The sequence below is a fragment of the Cryptosporidium ryanae genome, assembly GCF_009792415.1.
Source record: "Cryptosporidium ryanae isolate 45019 chromosome Unknown contig_6, whole genome shotgun sequence".
NCBI classification, from domain to species: domain Eukaryota; phylum Apicomplexa; class Conoidasida; order Eucoccidiorida; family Cryptosporidiidae; genus Cryptosporidium; species Cryptosporidium ryanae.
Window position 1 is genome coordinate 101,826 of NW_027125539.1, and position 19,170 is coordinate 120,995.

At 33.7% G+C, this 19,170-nt stretch overlaps 12 protein-coding genes across 12 annotated transcripts; 7 read left to right on the top strand and 5 right to left on the bottom strand.

Moving 5' to 3' along the window:
• Positions 1-181: 181 nt before the first annotated feature.
• On the bottom strand, positions 182-460 carry FG386_002943 (zinc finger protein; the record flags this gene model as incomplete). The annotated part of the gene is made up of 1 exon (XM_067342628.1): positions 182-460. The coding sequence occupies one exon, from the start codon at positions 458-460 to the stop codon at positions 182-184; it is 279 nt and encodes a 92-aa protein (XP_067197447.1).
• A 384-nt stretch (positions 461-844) lies between these two features.
• Positions 845-3,439, top strand: FG386_002944 (uncharacterized protein; the record flags this gene model as incomplete). Its single annotated transcript, XM_067342629.1, has 1 exon — positions 845-3,439. One exon carries the CDS (start codon positions 845-847, stop codon positions 3,437-3,439), a length of 2,595 nt encoding a protein of 864 aa, XP_067197448.1.
• Positions 3,440-3,485: 46 nt separating this feature from the next.
• FG386_002945 (uncharacterized protein) lies at positions 3,486-3,944 on the top strand (the record flags this gene model as incomplete). Its single annotated transcript, XM_067342630.1, has 1 exon — positions 3,486-3,944. One exon carries the CDS (start codon positions 3,486-3,488, stop codon positions 3,942-3,944), a length of 459 nt encoding a protein of 152 aa, XP_067197449.1.
• A 261-nt stretch (positions 3,945-4,205) lies between these two features.
• Positions 4,206-4,840, top strand: FG386_002946 (uncharacterized protein; the record flags this gene model as incomplete). Its single annotated transcript, XM_067342631.1, has 3 exons — positions 4,206-4,246; positions 4,317-4,440; positions 4,487-4,840. 3 exons carry the CDS (start codon positions 4,206-4,208, stop codon positions 4,838-4,840), a joined length of 519 nt encoding a protein of 172 aa, XP_067197450.1.
• Positions 4,841-4,883: 43 nt separating this feature from the next.
• FG386_002947 (ankyrin-related protein) lies at positions 4,884-6,404 on the bottom strand (the record flags this gene model as incomplete). Its single annotated transcript, XM_067342632.1, has 1 exon — positions 4,884-6,404. One exon carries the CDS (start codon positions 6,402-6,404, stop codon positions 4,884-4,886), a length of 1,521 nt encoding a protein of 506 aa, XP_067197451.1.
• Positions 6,405-6,647: 243 nt separating this feature from the next.
• FG386_002948 (HUSSY-3 like methyltransferase) lies at positions 6,648-7,580 on the top strand (the record flags this gene model as incomplete). The annotated part of the gene is made up of 2 exons (XM_067342633.1): positions 6,648-6,683; positions 6,750-7,580. 2 exons carry the CDS (start codon positions 6,648-6,650, stop codon positions 7,578-7,580), a joined length of 867 nt encoding a protein of 288 aa, XP_067197452.1.
• Positions 7,581-7,693: 113 nt separating this feature from the next.
• FG386_002949 (uncharacterized protein) lies at positions 7,694-8,045 on the bottom strand (the record flags this gene model as incomplete). The annotated part of the gene is made up of 2 exons (XM_067342634.1): positions 7,694-7,966; positions 8,037-8,045. 2 exons carry the CDS (start codon positions 8,043-8,045, stop codon positions 7,694-7,696), a joined length of 282 nt encoding a protein of 93 aa, XP_067197453.1.
• Positions 8,046-8,226: 181 nt separating this feature from the next.
• FG386_002951 (methionine aminopeptidase with MYND finger at N-terminus) lies at positions 8,227-9,429 on the top strand (the record flags this gene model as incomplete). The annotated part of the gene is made up of 1 exon (XM_067342636.1): positions 8,227-9,429. The coding sequence occupies one exon, from the start codon at positions 8,227-8,229 to the stop codon at positions 9,427-9,429; it is 1,203 nt and encodes a 400-aa protein (XP_067197455.1).
• Positions 9,430-9,665: 236 nt separating this feature from the next.
• FG386_002952 (conjugation stage-specific protein) lies at positions 9,666-10,727 on the top strand (the record flags this gene model as incomplete). Its single annotated transcript, XM_067342637.1, has 1 exon — positions 9,666-10,727. The coding sequence occupies one exon, from the start codon at positions 9,666-9,668 to the stop codon at positions 10,725-10,727; it is 1,062 nt and encodes a 353-aa protein (XP_067197456.1).
• Positions 10,728-10,844: 117 nt separating this feature from the next.
• FG386_002953 (uncharacterized protein) lies at positions 10,845-13,151 on the bottom strand (the record flags this gene model as incomplete). The annotated part of the gene is made up of 1 exon (XM_067342638.1): positions 10,845-13,151. The coding sequence occupies one exon, from the start codon at positions 13,149-13,151 to the stop codon at positions 10,845-10,847; it is 2,307 nt and encodes a 768-aa protein (XP_067197457.1).
• Positions 13,152-14,021: 870 nt separating this feature from the next.
• On the bottom strand, positions 14,022-16,184 carry FG386_002954 (Ro ribonucleoprotein-binding protein 1; the record flags this gene model as incomplete). The annotated part of the gene is made up of 1 exon (XM_067342639.1): positions 14,022-16,184. One exon carries the CDS (start codon positions 16,182-16,184, stop codon positions 14,022-14,024), a length of 2,163 nt encoding a protein of 720 aa, XP_067197458.1.
• Positions 16,185-16,590: 406 nt separating this feature from the next.
• On the top strand, positions 16,591-19,128 carry FG386_002955 (centromere protein ZW10; the record flags this gene model as incomplete). Its single annotated transcript, XM_067342640.1, has 1 exon — positions 16,591-19,128. One exon carries the CDS (start codon positions 16,591-16,593, stop codon positions 19,126-19,128), a length of 2,538 nt encoding a protein of 845 aa, XP_067197459.1.
• Positions 19,129-19,170: the final 42 nt, after the last annotated feature.

The following is a 19,170-nucleotide window of genomic DNA, read 5'->3' on the forward strand; positions in this document are numbered from 1 at the left end:
CACCTGGGAAAAAACCCGGCGCCACACTGTGGCATAACGGGACGTAGGAAGAACGGGAATCGAACCCGTGACCTCTTGCGTGTGAGGCAAGCGTCATAACCCCTAGACCACCCTCCTTCGCCCTGTCTCGGCCTTTAATATGTGCCAACTAACTTAGGTTTACCATAACTAAAAACTGAATCTATTTGGATTCATCGTCTTTTAACTGAAACTTAAATTCCCTTCTGCACATAGGACACAGTCCAGAATCGTTTCTTGCACGTGCGAGCCACTCGTGAATACAATGGAGATGGAAAGAATGACCACATTCACCAAATGCAGGTGGACATGTATCTCCTGGTTTAGAACATTGTGGGCAACTAAATTCGAATGATTCACTGCAGATACTACATAGATCATCTCCACATAGCCAATTCCAATACCCAATCATCCACATTTTATTAATCTTTATTCTAGACATTTTCACATATGTTTATTGTTGATTTGTTTATTTCAAGTATCAAACAGGTGGGGCTTTTCAATTCCGCAAAATTATTTTTTGTTATTACTAGGTTAGTGATGTCCTAAATTACCTACATTAAATATGAAATTGATGAAATTTTATTGAACCTATTCAATTTATTTTATATAATTGAACTAGGCAACTTTATGTGTCTTTTATCATAATTTTTATACAAAATAGAAATGTGGTACCTTACTCCGAAGATCCAATTATATTGAAAGAGCGGTACCCATATAATCTTTTTTTTTTTATTAGTAAGGGAAAAAAAGATTTTGCTCTTTTGAATACACATAAATACCTATGATGAATTGTGGTTCAACTCTGAATATTATTTAGCCTATAATGAGTGATTTGCAGCGTGAGAGAGACCTCAGAAGACGCCAGTATCTGGCAGACCGTGAGAAACGCCAGTTAGAACTGACGGAAAGAATACTAAAAAACAGGGAGGAATTATATGCATCAATTGGAGATGAGGTAGGACGTAATAAAAGAAGGGAATTGGAGTTAGAAAGAAGATTATTTAAAGAAACCGAGCGTATGGTAGAAGAGAGAGATGTAGATGGAACATACATAGATACATATATTATGCCAGAAGCATATGACGAAGACTTTCAAAAAAAGCTAAGCTCTGTCATTATTAAACCTCAAGATAGACTTGATAAGCGTAAAAGGCATATTCGATCTGATCAAGAGGCTTGGGAATTAAATCAGGTTAATTCAGGGGTCATAACCTCCTATCCAGCTTATTCAAATGCAAGATCAAATGTTTTTGACATTTCAAGGGACTTAAAGTCTCTTCTTTTATCAGATGGCTCATATATAGATTTTGAGCTGTTTGAATCAAAAGATGATGAAATTAGTTTTTATAATATTGGTGAAAAAAGTGAAATAATAGAAAGTCAAGATGTTGGTTTGATTCAAACAGTAAAGAATTCACTTCCTGTGATGAAATTTAGGGAGCAAATCATTGAATCTCTGGAAAAACATCCTGTATTAATTATTGTTGGTGAAACGGGATCCGGAAAAACTACGCAAATTCCACAGTATTTATATGAAGCAGGCTATTCAAAAAATGGAACGATTGTTTGTACACAGCCAAGAAGAGTAGCTGCTATGAGTGTTGCTTCAAGAGTTGCAAAAGAAATGAAAACAAAACTTGGAGAAAAAGTTGGATATGTTGTTAGGTTTGAGGATTGCACAACTGAGGATACAAGGATTAAGTATATGACAGATGGTATTCTATTAAGGGAATTTCTGACAGAACCTGATTTAAAAAACTATTCGTGTGTATTGATTGATGAGGCACATGAAAGAAGTCTTCACACTGATATTTTATTCGCTCTGATAAAGGATGTGTCTAGGTTTAGAAATTCAAATGACTTTAAAGAGCACAATTCAAATAATGAAGGAGCATCAAACTATCTCACAAATGATCACAAACCATTTAGATTAATCATTTCATCAGCAACATTAGAAGCCAAAAAATTTAGTCAATACTTTGACAATGCTCCTATTATTAATATTCCAGGTAGACGTTTTCCTGTAAAAATTTATTACACAAAGTCACCTGAAGCCAATTTTATAGATGGAACAGTTTTGACAGTTCTCCAAATACATCTGTCTCAAATAAAGAGGTCAGAGGAAAAAAATAGTCTCAAAAAAATTATTCCAATAGGAGGGGATATTCTCTGTTTTTTGCCTGGTCAGCAGGAGATAGAAGAGACACAAATATTATTGGAAAGTAGGTTATCCAATAAAGATGTTGATATTCCAGAATTGATAATACTACCAATTTATTCTTCTCTTCCGAGCGATCAGCAGGCAAAAATATTTCAAACAACTCCATTTGGACACAGAAAGGTTGTTCTTGCAACAAATATTGCTGAAACTGCATTAACTGTAGATAATATTGGTTTTGTTGTAGATTGTGGTTTTTGCAAACAAAACTCTTATAATCCAAAGACAGGTCTAGAGAGCTTAATAACCGTTCCTTGTAGTCAAGCTGCTGCCAATCAAAGATCTGGAAGGGCCGGAAGAGTCAGACCCGGTAAATGTTTTAGATTATACACGAAATTAAGCTTTCAGTCGGAAATGGAACCCTCAAATGTTCCAGAAATCCAAAGATGCAACCTAGGAAATGCAGTTTTAATAATAAAGTCTCTTGGAATTGATGATTTACTTAATTTTGATTTTATGGATCCTCCTCCTCCAGAGACATTAATTAAGGCATTAGAACTTTTGTACTCATTGGGGGCACTTGATGATTCTGGTGAATTAACTAGAATTGGAAGAACAATGGCAGAACTTCCTTTGGATCCAATGCATAGCAAGATGGTGCTTTCATCGGAAAAATACAAAGTAGTAAATGAGACTACAACGATCGTTTCAATGCTTTCTATTGGAAATACTGTCTTTATAAGACCAAAGGACAAGGCTAAGCAAGCCGATGGAATCAGAAAAGCATTCAATGTTCCGGGAGGGGACTTACTTACACTATTGAACGTTTATAATCAGTGGAAGAATAATGACTATTCGAGTTACTGGTGTTACGATAATTTTCTACAGGTAAAGAGTTTAAAAAGAGCACGAGACATTAAGGATCAAATCGATTCTTTATTATGCGATAAGTTAAATATAGAAATTACAAGTAATCCTAATGAATTTGATTTTATAAAAAAATCAATTGCTGCAGGCTTTTTTTCACAAAGTGCACGAATGAATAAAGGTGGAAATTATACCACTATTAAGTGGCGCCAAAATGTCGATATTCATCCTTCCTCCACTCTTTTCAATTTAAAACCTCTTGCTGTTATATATATTGAGCTAGTGTTGACAAGCAAAGAGTATATGAGGAATTTGACAGAGATAAAGCCTGAAATATTGCTTGAAGTCGCCCCTCATTACTACAATATAGGAGATATAGTATCCAAAAAATGAACTCAATGGCGCCCTGGATGCAAATAAATTGTTCTATATAAAAAAAATGAGTGAGAAAACCCTAAGTTATCGTTCAATGAGACTTACAGATGTATTCAAGATTAACAGAGTCAACTTGGACAGTTTTACAGAAACTTATAATATCAACTATTACGGTAACTACTTATCGATGTGGCCAGAGCTATGCATTGTATGTGTAGCACCTGACGATTCTATAGTTGGATACATTATTTCAAAAGTTGAGGGGGAAGGCAAAAATTGGCATGGTCATGTGACTGCCTTGTCTGTTTCGCAACAGTATAGGAGTTTAGGTATTGCTCAAAGATTGATGAAATTCTTGGAAGAAATGAGCTTAAGTCTAAATTGCCATTTTATTGACTTGTTCGTTAGACCCTCAAATGAGAAAGCAGTAAATTTTTATCAAAATCTTGGATATTCAGTACACAAGAGAATACCAATGTATTATCCTAATGAAGACGGATTTGATATGAGAAAATATATTTAACTATTACTATTTATCTGAACATTCTTATTCGAGGGTTCAAATCTCTGTGAAAATAAGTGAAGGTAGATAATACTTGTATCCATTTATAACTTAATATTCAACAAAATCACTTAAATATTATATAAATAAACTTTTTTTTTGTTTAAGAGCATAATTACTTTTTCCTCCTAATTTTTTAAACCTGTGTGTGAAATCAAGACGTGACGCGAAACTCATTAAATTCTTTTTTAACAATGAAACAGGATAATAATTTAATTTAAGATGGAGTCATCAAGTATATATGAGATAATTGACAAGATAGAGTGAGTTCTGTAACCCTGTATTTTTTACTTCTCAACTGGTTAATTTTGCTTTGAATAACTTTTAATTTAGAAACAATGATACTTACTGGGGATATGACGATTTTTTTGAAAAATCAGGAGTTGAGTTTCATGAAAATTTAGCTGAAAAATCAAAGTTCTGTGATAAAAAATATATTGATCCAATCGGGAATTCGGTATGTTGTAAAAAATGTCTAGAAAAAGTAAAATTAACTGTTTTAGAATGTTGTTGCAAAATCATCAGTAATCTTTAGGAGAATTCAGGCGAATGAAAGGCGAATAAATTCACTTTTAGAAAATTTAGGAACCGATATCAGACACTTTCATTTATTAGCAAAACAGAGACAATTCACGAATAAACCGCAGGGAAGAAAACAACTCTTTTACACACCAGAGAAACAATACAGTACTCCAGACTTGTGGCTTACAAAATCAGAAAACATATATAATTCATATTCATCAAGTGCAAAAGAAGTAATAGACAACACATTGGAATACTATCCAAACATTGGAAGGGAGTGGTATTTAAAACGTTTGAACAATATAAAGTCGATTAAACTCACAAAGGACATCTGATTCAAAAATTATTAAACTTAAATATACTATTAAAAATTTAAATTTATGTTCTGTTGTTTCTTCTATGCTTTCTCATTATTTCAGAAAAAGAGTCTATGTACTCCTGTTTCAATATAGAACTATTATCCTCATGTGTTACTGCATCCCACAAATAGCAGGCTTGGTTAGCAACGTCACCCATAAGATGATAAACCTGGGAACATCTAAAATACCCCTTACTCCATTCAGGATTCAAATTGATGCACATCAAAGAATCAAATAATGCTTTTTTGAGGTCTCCAACTTTAATATTAGCAAGACACCTATTTGAAAATATGCTCGATTTCAAAACTATTGCCTTCTTTGACAACTCGCTTCTCTTCTTTTTCAAATGACAAAGAGCCCTAGTGTATAATTCTTTTGATTTTATATATTCATTTTCTTTAAATAATAAATTTGCTTGTGTTTTAAATTCCTCTGCCTCTACCTCATTGTAAATTCCCAAATCTTCTTCATCTAACTCGTCATTTATTTTAATTAACATTCGCTCCACTTCGTCAACTCCTGTTGTACTAAATTCTATTGATTCACTAGATTCAGTAGATTCAAATGAATTCTCATTTTGTCCCAACTCTTTACTCTTTTTTATTAAATCTCCCTCAATTTGCATCGTATCAAATGCATATTTTTTCAGACAACATAATATTTTGTTTGAACAGTTATTTTTGATTGCATATGAATAAATAGTCTCTCCCTTAACAACTTGATTTGAGACATCTACTCGTTGCTTTTCAATATATTCCAAAATTAACTCCAATAGCTTTATGTCATTTTTTTCAATGACTCCAAATATTGGTGTGTAACCTTCAGAATCTCTGGCTTTTTCTACTTCTGCTCCTGATATAAGTAATTTTTCAATTATTTCAAAATCTCCAATACTGACAGCAATCATCAAACAGGACGGAATGCTATATTGGAAGGGTGATAAATTAGGATTTGCTTTATGGATTAAAAGATATTCGATTATTTCCTTATTATTTGCCATGCATGCCCACTGTAATGGTGTTCCAAATTCGCTGCTACATGTATTAATGAAAGGATAAAGATCAGATTTGTTGTTTCTTTCTATTGTTGAAACTATTAACTTTACAATTTCAATATCTGAGGTTTGACAAGAGTAGTGTAATACATTACAACCACTTGAATTTTTACAAGTTATATTAACACCACTATCCAACAAAATTTTGATTGAATCTATATCCTTCGCTCTCACAGAAATAAATAGTGGATTTTCAGAGGTATTGTCAACGCAATTTACTATTTTTGGAGCAAGTTTTATAAGGGCCTTAAGTGTATCATTTCTCTTTGCTGAGCAAGCAAAGTGACAAACATTTCTACCATTTCCATCTTTATATCCAATCAATTGTTCCTCAATGCCTATCTTTTCTTTAGAACTTTCAACTAGAGAAGCTATATATCTTATTGTCTCTATCGTCGATTTATTTGAAACCGTATTGAAAAGAGAAGTGATATGTCCATATGCTTCTCCTAAATCAGAAGATTTACTCTCTGTAATAACATTCATTTTAAATAACAGACAATTACTCTGTAATAAAATGAATATTTAACTTAAAATACTAATAATTCAACCTTAGTAAGCTCTTCCGGGAGTGAAGAAGTTGTCAAAAAAACACTTGATAAAACTGTTTGTGCGCCTTTTTTGCTTGACTTTAAAAACGCACCTTTTATACTTGTTTTTATTTTAGATATTCTAATAAAAAAAAAATTAGCAAATTTTATTTTAAAGAAAAACATTAATGTATTTAATATGACTCGTCCTGAAATTCAGGCTCCACCAGACCTAGTAAGTTTAATGGTTTTTTAGTTTGTTAGATTTTCATATTAATAAATTATTCACTTCATTTTACAGTACTACAACAGTAGTGAAGCATCTAAATATTCAAGAGGAAGTAGGATTATTGATATTCAAACCAAGTTGTCTGAAAGGGCTATTGAACTTTTACTACTACCTGAACGTCCTTGTTTAGTCTTGGACATTGGCTGCGGAACAGGAATAAGTGGATCTGTTTTGGAGGACTATGGACATACTTGGATTGGCGTAGATATAAGTATAAATATGCTAGATATGCTAGAAGTATACGAAGATGAGTCAGAGTCAACAGGAGATGCGATTTTAGCGGATATTGGAGAAATCTTAAGATTTAGACCAGGAGTTTTTGATGGAGCAATTAGCATTTCAGTTATTCAGTGGCTTTGTAATGCGGATAAAAAATCACATGAGCCATATAAAAGGCTTTTAGTATTTTTTAAGTGGCTGTTTAACGCTCTTAATAGAGGTTCAAGGGCAATATTTCAATTCTACCCGGAGTCACCTTCTCAAATTGAGATGATAACATCCGCAGCATTAAAATCGGGGTTTGGAGGTGGTTTGGTTGTCGACTTTCCCAATTCATCCAAGGCAAAAAAGTATTTTCTCTGCCTATGGGCAGGCTTCCACTCTTCGGTGCCTCAAAACCTTCCCCAAGGTCTAACAGACGAACAGAATGATATTTCCGAATCTGCTAGTAACATAGGAAGGTCTAATAACAAATCCAGAAATAAGAGAAGTGGAAACAAAAACAGGCATGTAATTAAGTCAAAGTCTTGGATCCTGGAAAAAAAGAATGTTCAAAGGCAAAGAGGCTTTAAAGTTAGACCAGATTCAAAGTACACTGGTAGAAAGAGAAAGAGTGGTTTCTAATGCTACAGAAAAATGCTCGTTGATATTTATATTATAGAAGAATTTTAAAAAAAATTAATATATAAATTTATTTTTTATAAGATTTATTAATAATCTAGAAGATGTTTTGTTATTTATTTCTCAATTAAATTTGAAGTCTCTGATTCTTCATTTTTTACTTCAGCTTGACTTATATAAAGTACATTGTTACACCTTATAAATACTCTCCCAAGTTTTCCCTTTCTATCGTTATCTATCCACTCTTCACAGTCGTCTAACAAGAAGTTCATGTATTCATCGAATGATATAAGAGTCCCCTTGTATCTCATATTTCCCCATTTTAAACGAATAATTGCTTCTCTATTCAATAGACTTGAAAGAAAAGGTTTTGGATTAATTGCAACTAGCTAAAAAAAAACAAATAGAATACGAAAACAAATTAACAATAAATTCATGTGAATTCTTTATTTAACATACCCCTGACATTATAATTTATAATCAACTGATGTTTATCAAGTTATAATATAAATGAAACAATGTTAAAAAATAGACCAATAATTTTTACAAATGTTAAGCATGAAATTAAAAAAAAAATGGCGCTCTTCTGTCTCCTAGTCTTGTAACATTAAAAACGGAATAATATTAAGAACTTTTCTAATGATTAATAATGGAGAAAACAAATGTGAAAAATGACCTAAAGAACCAAATATGTGAGGGATGCAAAAAAGGAACTAATTCAAAGCTATCTTGTCCGCAATGCAGTAAATTGGGTTTAAAGAAAGCTTACTTTTGTTCGCAAGAGTGTTTCAAAGAAAATTGGGCAATACACAAATTAGTACATGTAGTTAATAAAATTTCAGAACAAAAAGAAGAAAACCTAGCAAATAAGAATGTATCTATAAGTGATCCAAGAACATGGATAAATTGTCCACATATTAAAAAATTTGCTGGTTTCAATGGCTTTACGGGTAATTTGAGACCATACCCAATAAGTCAAAAAAGGAAGGTCCCAACTCATATTCTAAAGCCGGATTACGCTGAAGACAAAGAAGGGAGACCATTTTCAGAATTAAAGAGAAAGAAAAGTTCTTTAGTAATCTCTGCTACACCAGAGGAAATTGTATTATTAAGAGAATGTTGTAAAATAGGAAGAGAAGCACTTGATCTTGCTGCATCTATGATAAAACCTGGAATAACCACTGACTCAATTGATGAGGCGGTGCATAATTATATTATTTCAAAGGATGCATACCCATCTCCATTAAATTATTGGACATTTCCAAAATCGTGTTGCACCTCCGTAAATGAAGTTATTTGCCACGGAATTCCAGATTTCAGAAAATTAGAGGAGGGAGACATAGTTAACGTAGATATTACAGTTTATTATAAGGGTGTTCATGGTGACCTAAACGAAACATTCCCTGTTGGAAAAGTTGACGAGGAATCAATTAAGCTAATGAAGGTTGCATACCAGTGTCTAGAGGAAAGTATAAAAATTTGCAAGCCTGGAACCATGTATAGAGAAATAGGAAATTTGGTCCAGTCCATTTGTGATAAGAATGGTCTTTCTGTCGTTAAAACATACTGTGGGCATGGAATTGGTACACTTTTCCATTGTGCGCCTAACGTTCCGCATTATAAAAACAATAAAGCTGTAGGGCAAATGAAACCGGGTCATGTATTTACAATTGAGCCCATGATCAATATCGGAAGGTATGAAGATATTACATGGCCGGATGACTGGACATCTGTTACTATTGACGGCAAAAGATCTGCGCAATTTGAGCATACATTACTGATCACTGAAGACGGAGTTGAAGTTCTAACAAAGAGAACTAAGCACTCTCCTGTTCTTGAGATACTTTCTTAATTTTACTATAATATGTTTATTTTTATCCGACTCATATTTGTGTTTTAATTTTTTTTATTAAATCTAATTATTTGAAAAACTTTTTAACTTCCAGTTTACTATTTTTTCCCGGTATCAATTTTACCGGGAAATGATTATGTACATATGTATTTTTGGGGACCACGGAAGGGTCAAAATTGAAATATCTCTTACCTTTTTAACATTGGTTTGTTTAATAGATTCTCTTGTTAAACATAATGTTGGGGAAGGGTATGAGATCTCCAAAAGTGGAGATAACAGAGTTGACACAAAATTCTATCAGATTCATACTTTCTAATACAGATTTGAGTGTCGCAAACACATTAAGAAGAATAATTTTAGCAGAAATTCCGACATTAGCAATAGACTTGGTAACAATAGTTGACAATACTTCAGTTCTTCACGACGAATTTATCGCACATAGAGCTGGATTGTTGCCTATAGACAGTAAGGATATTATGGATTTTAACTTTAAAGATAGATGTGAATGTCAAGAACGATGCAATAAATGTTCAATTGAGTACTATCTGGATGTAAAGTGTGAAAACGGTACAACCAGAGATGTGACCCACCATGATATACAACCTGTTAATTCTTCAATACCAGTTCCAATGCCAGTTCCAAAAAAGGATCAAAAGGATGAAATCAGTAATAATGGGATAATAATAGCAAAATTGGGCCCTGGACAACGTTTATCGATGAGAATGAGTGCTTGTAAGGGAATAGGAAAATTTCATGCAAAGTGGATACCTGTTTCTGTCGCTACATTTACTCACGAGGCAGATGTGAGAATAAATTATTCATTATCATCAAGTTTAACTCTTAAACAACGAAAGGCACTGGTTAATTGTTGTCCTAAAAAGGTATTTTCTTTCGGATCTTCCTCTTCAAAGAGCGAATTTGGGATGAGTAAGACTTCCACAACAAGTAAGACTAATTCTGAAGAACTACCAGATATAGAAGTTATAAACTCAAAATCATGTATTTTTTGCAATGAATGTATAAACTTGACTAAAAATTACGGTTACATTAACCCTACATTGATTAGAGTTGATACTAAACCTGACAAATTCCATTTTTTTGTTGAATCAATTGGATCATTATCTGTAGAGAAAATAATCGAACTAGCATTCGAGATATTACAGGAAAAATTAACTACGCTAAGTACGAGTATTGCTCGTTCTGAAACTGTTCAGGTTAGAACAGATACAATCGGTACCCACGGTGTGAATATTACAGCAGATGACAGGGCAATGGATCTAGTACTGGATTTATCTTAGTATCAAGCAAAAATAGAGACTTTAAATTTATATTTTTGAGTTAATGAATCTATTCATTCTGAACAGCCTATTAATATAATAACAAAAAGCTTTAAATAATAAAGTAGGAATACCTATCTAGTCTTCTATTTCAATTTCCTTACTCTTCGGTATGTGTCTTATCCAATCAAATAACAAACCAGCAATTGAGTCAAGTTTGTTATTGTTCAAAAAGTGGATGAAATGTTGTCTTATACTTAAAAGGGATTCGGTGTCAACCCAAGATTCACATGTCTGAATAAATTTAAGTACATCTGTGAAGTGTTTTGCAATTAGATCATCTGAAAGGATCTCTGACAGTACATTATGTATGCACCAACTGTCAGTTGTCCTTCCAACTCCCTTAAACCAGGCAGAAATGAGTGGGAAGGGAGATATTCCAGGAGACATTGGATTAATATAACAATTGGAGCCAGTGTTCTTCGAATCTTCTGAATAAGAATCGTCCAAAGATGAAGAAACCATGTTTGAATCCTTTCTAATCATATTTTTCTGACGAAACTCATTTCCGTGGTAAATTCTTGAAGAATTGCTGTTATTGTGTCTTCTTAAATTGTGAGAAGTATCATTGTGACCCTCGTTTTCAATTAAAGCTAGAAGATCATGAGAATCGGAAAAGGAAGAGGCCGAAGAAGAGTGTCTAGTTGAAGGATTTGGAGTATTTGAATCTGAAAGTCTGAATTGTAAACCTGATCCTATTTCTCCTTGATTATTAAAAGAATTTAAAGAAAGAGATAACAATGAATCCCTTTTTCCACATACCAACGTTTCGTTTTGCTTCGAAATCTGGACCCAGAGACAAGTAAAATATGTGCCTAACCATTCAGCAACGTCTTGTTGTAAGGAGAAAGCAAAATTAGTGATAAACTTTGTATCTTGTTCAAGACCCTTCTTGTACAACAAATAAATCGAAAATGTTCTGAGTGGGAAGAATCTTATTTTTAAATCAACATTTAAATCACCAAGAGTTATTTGATCGATTTTTGTCATATTATAAATAGAAGGTTGTAATATTCGAAGACTTTCTGGGATGTTCGAGGCATTATAACTTTCATTAAGTACATTCTGTAACTCTTCCTTGTTCTTTTCTACAAATTCATCAACTCTGCAGGTAACTAGGAGTCCTGTTTTGTTTGGTCCACCGGAGATTATTGGACAAAATGCTTTTATTCCATCTGTTGTAAGATCAAAAGTCGCTTCACCTAAAAAAATCTTTTCAAAATAAAACTTAGCTCTTGCTGAAAAACAATTGAAAAATCCAGTACAACGGGTTTTTGGGTATGCAAAAACACCAAGTGACGTAATGCTAGTTAAAGATGCATCTGGACTTGGTGGAAGCGTTTCCATTGAATAATTGACGGTTGTAGATGAACCCTCGCTATCTTGGTCAGCATAAAGTTCAAATTCAATTGGAAAGTTTGTTGTTTCACCAGATACAATATAAGAACCCTGAGAAAATTGACAAACGCTTTTTGATTCACTCAAATACCAGAGTGTTGGTTGCCATATATTTGTAATAGCGTCAAAAATATCATTTTGAGAAGTTATACCTCTTAAAAATTCCTCAACCCTTAAACTTTCGGGAGACCATTGAGGTCCAAGTGTCTCAGATAACGAGTTAAGTATTTTAATACCATAAATTTCACTTCTATTCTTAAATATTTCTCTAATAACTTCTCCACCTTCAAATGTAATGATAACATCTCTCATCAATTGATACTGAACCAATTCATAAAGAAGTCTAAAGCCATATTGAAGTTTTAAAGAAAGCTGGAGAATTTCTCTCCTCAACTTTATACTTTGTTTTGAATGCTCAGAATTAAACCAAGTAAAACAACTTAATTTCCTCGCTAATGTAGACCAAAATAAGTCTCTTTCAATTTCGTCACTTTTTTCATCTTTTGAATCACCTTCTAATCCAATCATCGGTGTGTAACCCAAATAATCAAGGGTAATAAGAACTGACACCAAATTGTTCTGTGTAAGCTTTCCAAATAAATTATTAAAATTAACGTTGTTTTGGAATAGTACTTTTGCAATTTCCAGTGATACTCTGCTTGGGGTTACTTTAACTTTATCCACATCACTATCTTGATGAATTTCATCAAAATAAATTGGGGATTTTCTCTCTTTAGCCAATCTAAAAAATTTGAAATTCCTTCCTACATCTTCTGTAACATGAAAAAGTTCGTTTAATTCTAAGTCTTCATTATAGACATTAATTTCCCATCCAAAGCCCTCATAAAAGTTTCCTAAATCCAAAATCCTCTTTTTTTTTAAATTAAGTACTGTATCAGAATCATTATCTGATTCTTCAGCTGGTCTTTTCAAGTTCGCCTCGAGGTCAAACGGATTTTCCAATGTAAATTGTTTCCTGTTATACATTTTCTAAACAAAATTAAGAGTGGGATTAACTGAAATTTGTCAATGTATATTAAAGCACTCTTTCAATTTTCTTATATTAAAATAACTTTCTTATAGGTCAACAAGATAATAAATTCTATCGCGTTTTTACTGAATTCTCAAATAAGAAACTCTTCATCCAGAAGATCCTGAGTTTGATTTAGAAGAGAATAATCAGTAAAAGATTCAAAACATACTCATTTAAAAAATCAAATAGTACTTAATGTAAAAATCTCATTCACCACAGAAGATATCTCAGTTGTTAAAATAAATAATTTTATTTTATTCCTTTCTATTATCTAGAAGTAGTGAAATCGCCGTTTAAGTTTCAGGAAGAAGCTACGAAAAATATTAGGTTTGCCGCCGTAATCCAGTGAGGGGTGTGACCGGTACCAGGTACATCAAGTGGTAAGGATCCAAAGAAAAGTGCTTAAAAAGATCTCTAGTGTCCGAAATAAATTTTCCGTAATAATAATAACAACCTATTCCAAACGTGAAGTATGGGATTTAAAGAAAAATGAAGAAGGGCGTAGAAAAGCACATAGTGAGGACTGATTCTCGCAACATCAAACATTTAAAGTCTTGACATTATCTAGAACGGGAGCAGATTACAAGGTAGATTCACCATTTCGTGTACGTGTAGGATAATACTGAGAGACTTTTGCAAATCCAGATATATAAGGATCACAGGGAATCTGGGTTATATAAAATAGAATAATATTCTCGACCCTTCGCCAAAAAAAGGGAAAACTTCTAGTTTAGGATATATACTAGATTACCGAATATTATGTTATCTTTCAAATTCAACGGTGAGTCTTAAAATTCAAAACATTTTTTTTTGTGAATTCTCGCCTAGTCGTCAAAGAACGAAGAGTAGTATCTTTCAGGATTATATAGGCTGCAGAAAACCTGGTTTCCACCAAACCAGCGATTGTTCAAGGCAGGTACAGCAATTTGGGCCATAGAAGGTGATTCAAATACTACAAAAATACGAACTCGATCAGAGGGTTTAGACAGATTATTCGAAACATGAATACGAACGTCATAAACTTTTCCATATTTACTACATTCAATCTTAACTTCTTCTTTAAGTTCATCATCAATTTCATCTGGCCCAACCATATTTGTTAAGAGAATAATGTTAGAGTTCTGACCTGTAGGAGAGTTTTGAATACCATATGATTGTGGGGCGCCATTCAAAGGAAAACCAGGAGGTTGCTGATATAAAGGATTTATTGGAGGTGGTGGTGGAGCCATATTCTGCATTGGAACCATAGAAGGTAAAACGATTTGGTGTGGCATTGGGATAGATGAGATTTGAGATTGCAAAACATTTTGAATTTGAGGAATTATTGGAATCTGACCCATTGAAGAACCCCCATGCACCCCTCCGACTTGTGTAGAAGCACCACCACTTCCAGCACTGTTGGAACTATTCCCACCATGAGGTTTCAAAGCAGTGGCAACATTAACTTTCAATTGTTTGCCACCAACCTCAAACCCATTCATAGTCTCTATTGCAAGTTTCGCCTGATCAGCGGTACTGAACTCAATAAACCCATATCCTCTATGTGTCCCAGGTTTCTCTATAGATGGTATTAGCTGACAACTAAGTATAACTCCAAATGCCTTAAATATGTGTCTCAGATCATCCGTTGTAAATGAATATGGTACAGATCCTATATATATTCTGTTTTGTGAATGCGTTGGTGGCCCATTCACTGAACCTTGTAAACTTGAACCATGTCCACTTTCAGGTTGAACTAAGTGACTTGGATGAGAATGTTTGTTATTTATGACAGCAATACTCGGATTGACGTTACCCCCTGCACCGTTAACACCCATATTGTTTCCATTTATATTGAAACCATTTACATTGTTCCCAATACCTAAGTTATTTTGACTGTTAGGAATATTACTTGTACTACTCGAGGCATTATTTGTGTTTGTGGGCCTACCAACCCTTATTGGTCTACCTTTTAAAACAAATCTGTTCATAGTTGCAAGTGCCATTTCTGCCGACTCTTGAGTAGTGTACTCAATGAAACAAAAACCTTTTGAACGATTTCCTTCCCTTGGCATATCAATATTGATAATCGGCCCGAACGAGCCAAAAACCTGCTTTAAATCAGCCTCGTTGAGAGAATAATCAAGGGACCCAACATAAATACGAGCAATTTGATTAGTTTGTCTGGAAGAGTGCCCTCCGCCTCCGGTATGACCACCGGTATTTGAGTGACCAGAACTCATCACGGAATTATTAATACTGCTCCCACCTGAGTTTATCCCAGTTAGGGTGTTTGAAATGCCAGAATACGAAATGTTAGAGTTCAAATTAGAGTTTGAAGCAGGAGGAATATTCGGGGAAACATAACCTCCGCTACTTGGAGCATCCCATCCAGAACCAGCACGCTTTCTCTTTTTTTTAAAACCAGAATCAATACCTGAATTGTTTGTTGAAAGTGAATCACCTACTTTGTTATATTCTTCAAGACTTTGTCCTTCTTCCAAACTTGGACTCCTGGATCTTCTCCTTGGTATCCTAGCAATGTTGTTCTTATTTTGCTTCTCTTGTTTGTCATCACTTTGATTTTCGGCATCATTACTATCACTTATATCTTCACCCTCCTCATAATTAGGATCCAGAGCGGATTCAGTATTTTCCTCATTTTTGGATAAAATCCTGAGATCTTTGATTTTCTCTTTAACTAATTTTATTTCACTCTCATTCTGTTCTGTGGATTTCACCTCAACACTACCTACTCCTTCCTTTGTGACATTATCATTTTCTGCCTCATTTTTTTTTGCCATCTTGGATACAGCTGAGGTATCCTCTCCTGTAAAATCTGTTTCTCTTGGTTTCTCAGCTGTTGTTAGGTCTTTCGAATCTCCTTCCTTATCGGAAAAAGTGCTCAAACTACGACCCTCCTCCTCTTCCTCAGTCTCCTTGTTATATCCGATGGCACTTTCACCGAGTATTTCTGCATTAATCTCAGAAGCTCCTTCATTTATCATTAGGTCACTTAGTCCTACAACCAAACAACAATACCTTACTAAATTAAAAGATGAACAAGTGTTTTTAATTTGGTTGTTACTAAATTATAATGTAGACAAAGTTATTTTGGCGCATAGAGTTTCCCGCAATGCCTCCTCGCTTTTTACAACATAAGATGCAAATTACCGCCTGAGCTTGAATACTATTATTAACAGCTGATGAGGGGAAGTGGGGTTTTTGTCTAGGGCTTCCATTTCTGCGTGGACTTGCATTTGGTCTCGGAATTTAGGAAATAAGAGATCATTTTTTTAATTGATTTATCTCAATGATATGTATTGGTTTTGTATAAAACAAAAATTTATAGGATACTACCCGGTACTTGCTCTATGTCACGAAAAAATGACATAATTTTTATTTAATGTGAAAATGGATGACATACTTTCAAATATTAAGATTAAGATGCTTGTGGAGAATGAAGGTAGTTCAGAATTGTCTGGTTCCAATGGAATTAAAAAGTTGTTGAATGCGATTGAAGATGAACTCAAGGTAACGAGAGAGTCAATTCTAGAAAGTATAGATATTTCTAACATAAACTACGTTAAGTCTAAAAAGGAGCTCGATTCTATTCAGAATGAGGTATCTGTTTTAAAAAAAACTATTAATTCTTTGGAATCTAAGGTGGAGACTGACCTAAGTTCAATAGATGGGAAAGCTGAAATAGAGGAGGTAACTAACCTTAGAAATGAAATTAATGAATTGAAGAAAGCGAGTATTTTCTTTGAAGTAGTTGCTCAATTACATTCTATCTTTGCCGAATTTGATAATTACCTTGTTGAATTTGAGTTTGACTTGGCCGCTGATGCATTGAGCAATGCAAACGAAAGACTAAGCAAAATTAGTTTTGATGAAAATAGTTCGAAACTAATAACAAATCAAGTAAGCAAGACTTATGAAGAAAATGACGTCTTTGAAGAGGTTAAAATAGAATATTTACTCAGGAAAGGTAGGCTAGTAAGCACGGTTGAGAGACTATTCAGGTACATTTTCAACTCTGAAAAGAATGAAATTAAAATAAAAATGGCATTCCCAAAATCCTTATTAGTAGAAGCCGCAAGTTTCGGCGGAGACTTGGTGTTGAATAATCCAAATGAGGCTCCATTAAATATTGATGATAATGAGGAAATCAGATTGTCTTTGCAGGATGTTTGGTATGCTCTTAACTCAGTTGGAGTTGCAAATGAGCATGTTGCCTATCTTTCCAAACTTTGCATTGACAATATTTTAAACCCACTAATTAGTAAAGCATGTAAATTGGCAAATGAAAAAAAATGTGAATACAAACTGGTTCCTCATGAGATAAGATCCAATCTAGAAAGCAAGTGGGAATACAAAGTGGTTCGTAATAAAAACTCTAACGAGCAAATAACAGTTTATGAATACTTGGTTCCTGTAATACTTTCACTCTTGAAATTTATTTCAGAGGACTGTCTCACTGGTAACATACAAGTAATTTCTTTATTTGGTAAGTGTACATGGAATTGGATAACATTGAGATTATTACAGGGAATTCCATTCACCCCAAATAATAGAGATGGACAGCTGTTAAGGGAATTGGAAGTTCAATCCAGATCACTCCAATTTATTTCCTCGGTAGAAGACACAATTTCAAAATATGTTAACCAATTAGAGACAAGTAGATACGAGGAAAGAAAGATAAATGCTTTAAGTTTCGCCAGGGAATGTATAATGAGAGATGATCCTTCCATTGTATTGGTTGATGATTCAACTGAAACAGAATCTCTTACAAACCTGCTGAAACAATGCGGAATTAAGGAGTCAAAATGTGACAAAAACAGTGACATTTATAATATTATTTCCTTGATTGATGAGACCGACTTTTCGGATAATGTTAATATTGGTGGATTCACATCAATAAAAAATGAAAATGAAAGTTTTCTTCAACTTCAATTGTGTGGGGTGAGCACATGTGCTCATTCATTAATTCAGAGGATTTACCAGATTTTAGATGAGGCAGTAATCGACTGCCAGAAGCACTTTACTGACTCAGCAAATCAAGGATATTACTTGGTTAGGGAATTAGTAATGCTCTTTATTTTATTAAGGCCAACTGCTCATAAGGAAAGGTTGAACAGTGACCCTTTGTTTGCTGCTACATTCTATACAGATTGCTCTTATTTAATTCACCACTTAATATTAATACCATTCACATACAATAGCAAATTTCCACCTCCTATTTCTCAAGTGGGATCGTTTGTTGATCTTTTAATGACTCTCAGAAAACTCCAAGACACCGCCATTTCAAGTTTATTGGATAAAGAGATAGCCATTATTAAAAAAATTTTAGAGGAAGATGCTCTTTCTATAGAATCTATGAAAAATATGTCTTTTGATCAAACCTTTATTGATGCAGAAACTGCCTATGTTGACATTGTACAAAGGCTCAAAAATTTATCTATCATGTTCTCCAGTACATTACCTCTTCCAATATATTTACAAAGTTTTGGTTTTATAGTCGATGAAACTATTAGGATAACTCTTACCCAAGTCCTTAAAATAGCAAATTCAAAGGATGCTGAAACAATCCATCCGGATAATGCATCTTCATTGGTGTCACTGCTTAACAGTATGGCAATTCAAATCCAAAAACTTTTTGAATGCCACATTTACAAAACAAATAAAGACTCTATATGTACTAATATTGGATTTAATAACTCAAGACTTATATACAACGACCCACCTTCTCTTGTAGGATTTCTCAATCACTGGGACTCGCTAACTATACTGAGAGATACTCTCGATGCCGATATAGCCAGCATTGTTCAACAAAAACATAAACTTAAGACAAATTTCAAACCTGATGAAATACGTGGGATATTGAAATTGAATCCATTCTTATCTTCAACTGTAGATGAAGTTTATTGCATTATTATGTCATCCGAATAATTTTTTTTGTATTTCTTTTATACTAGCAGTTTCTTAATTACT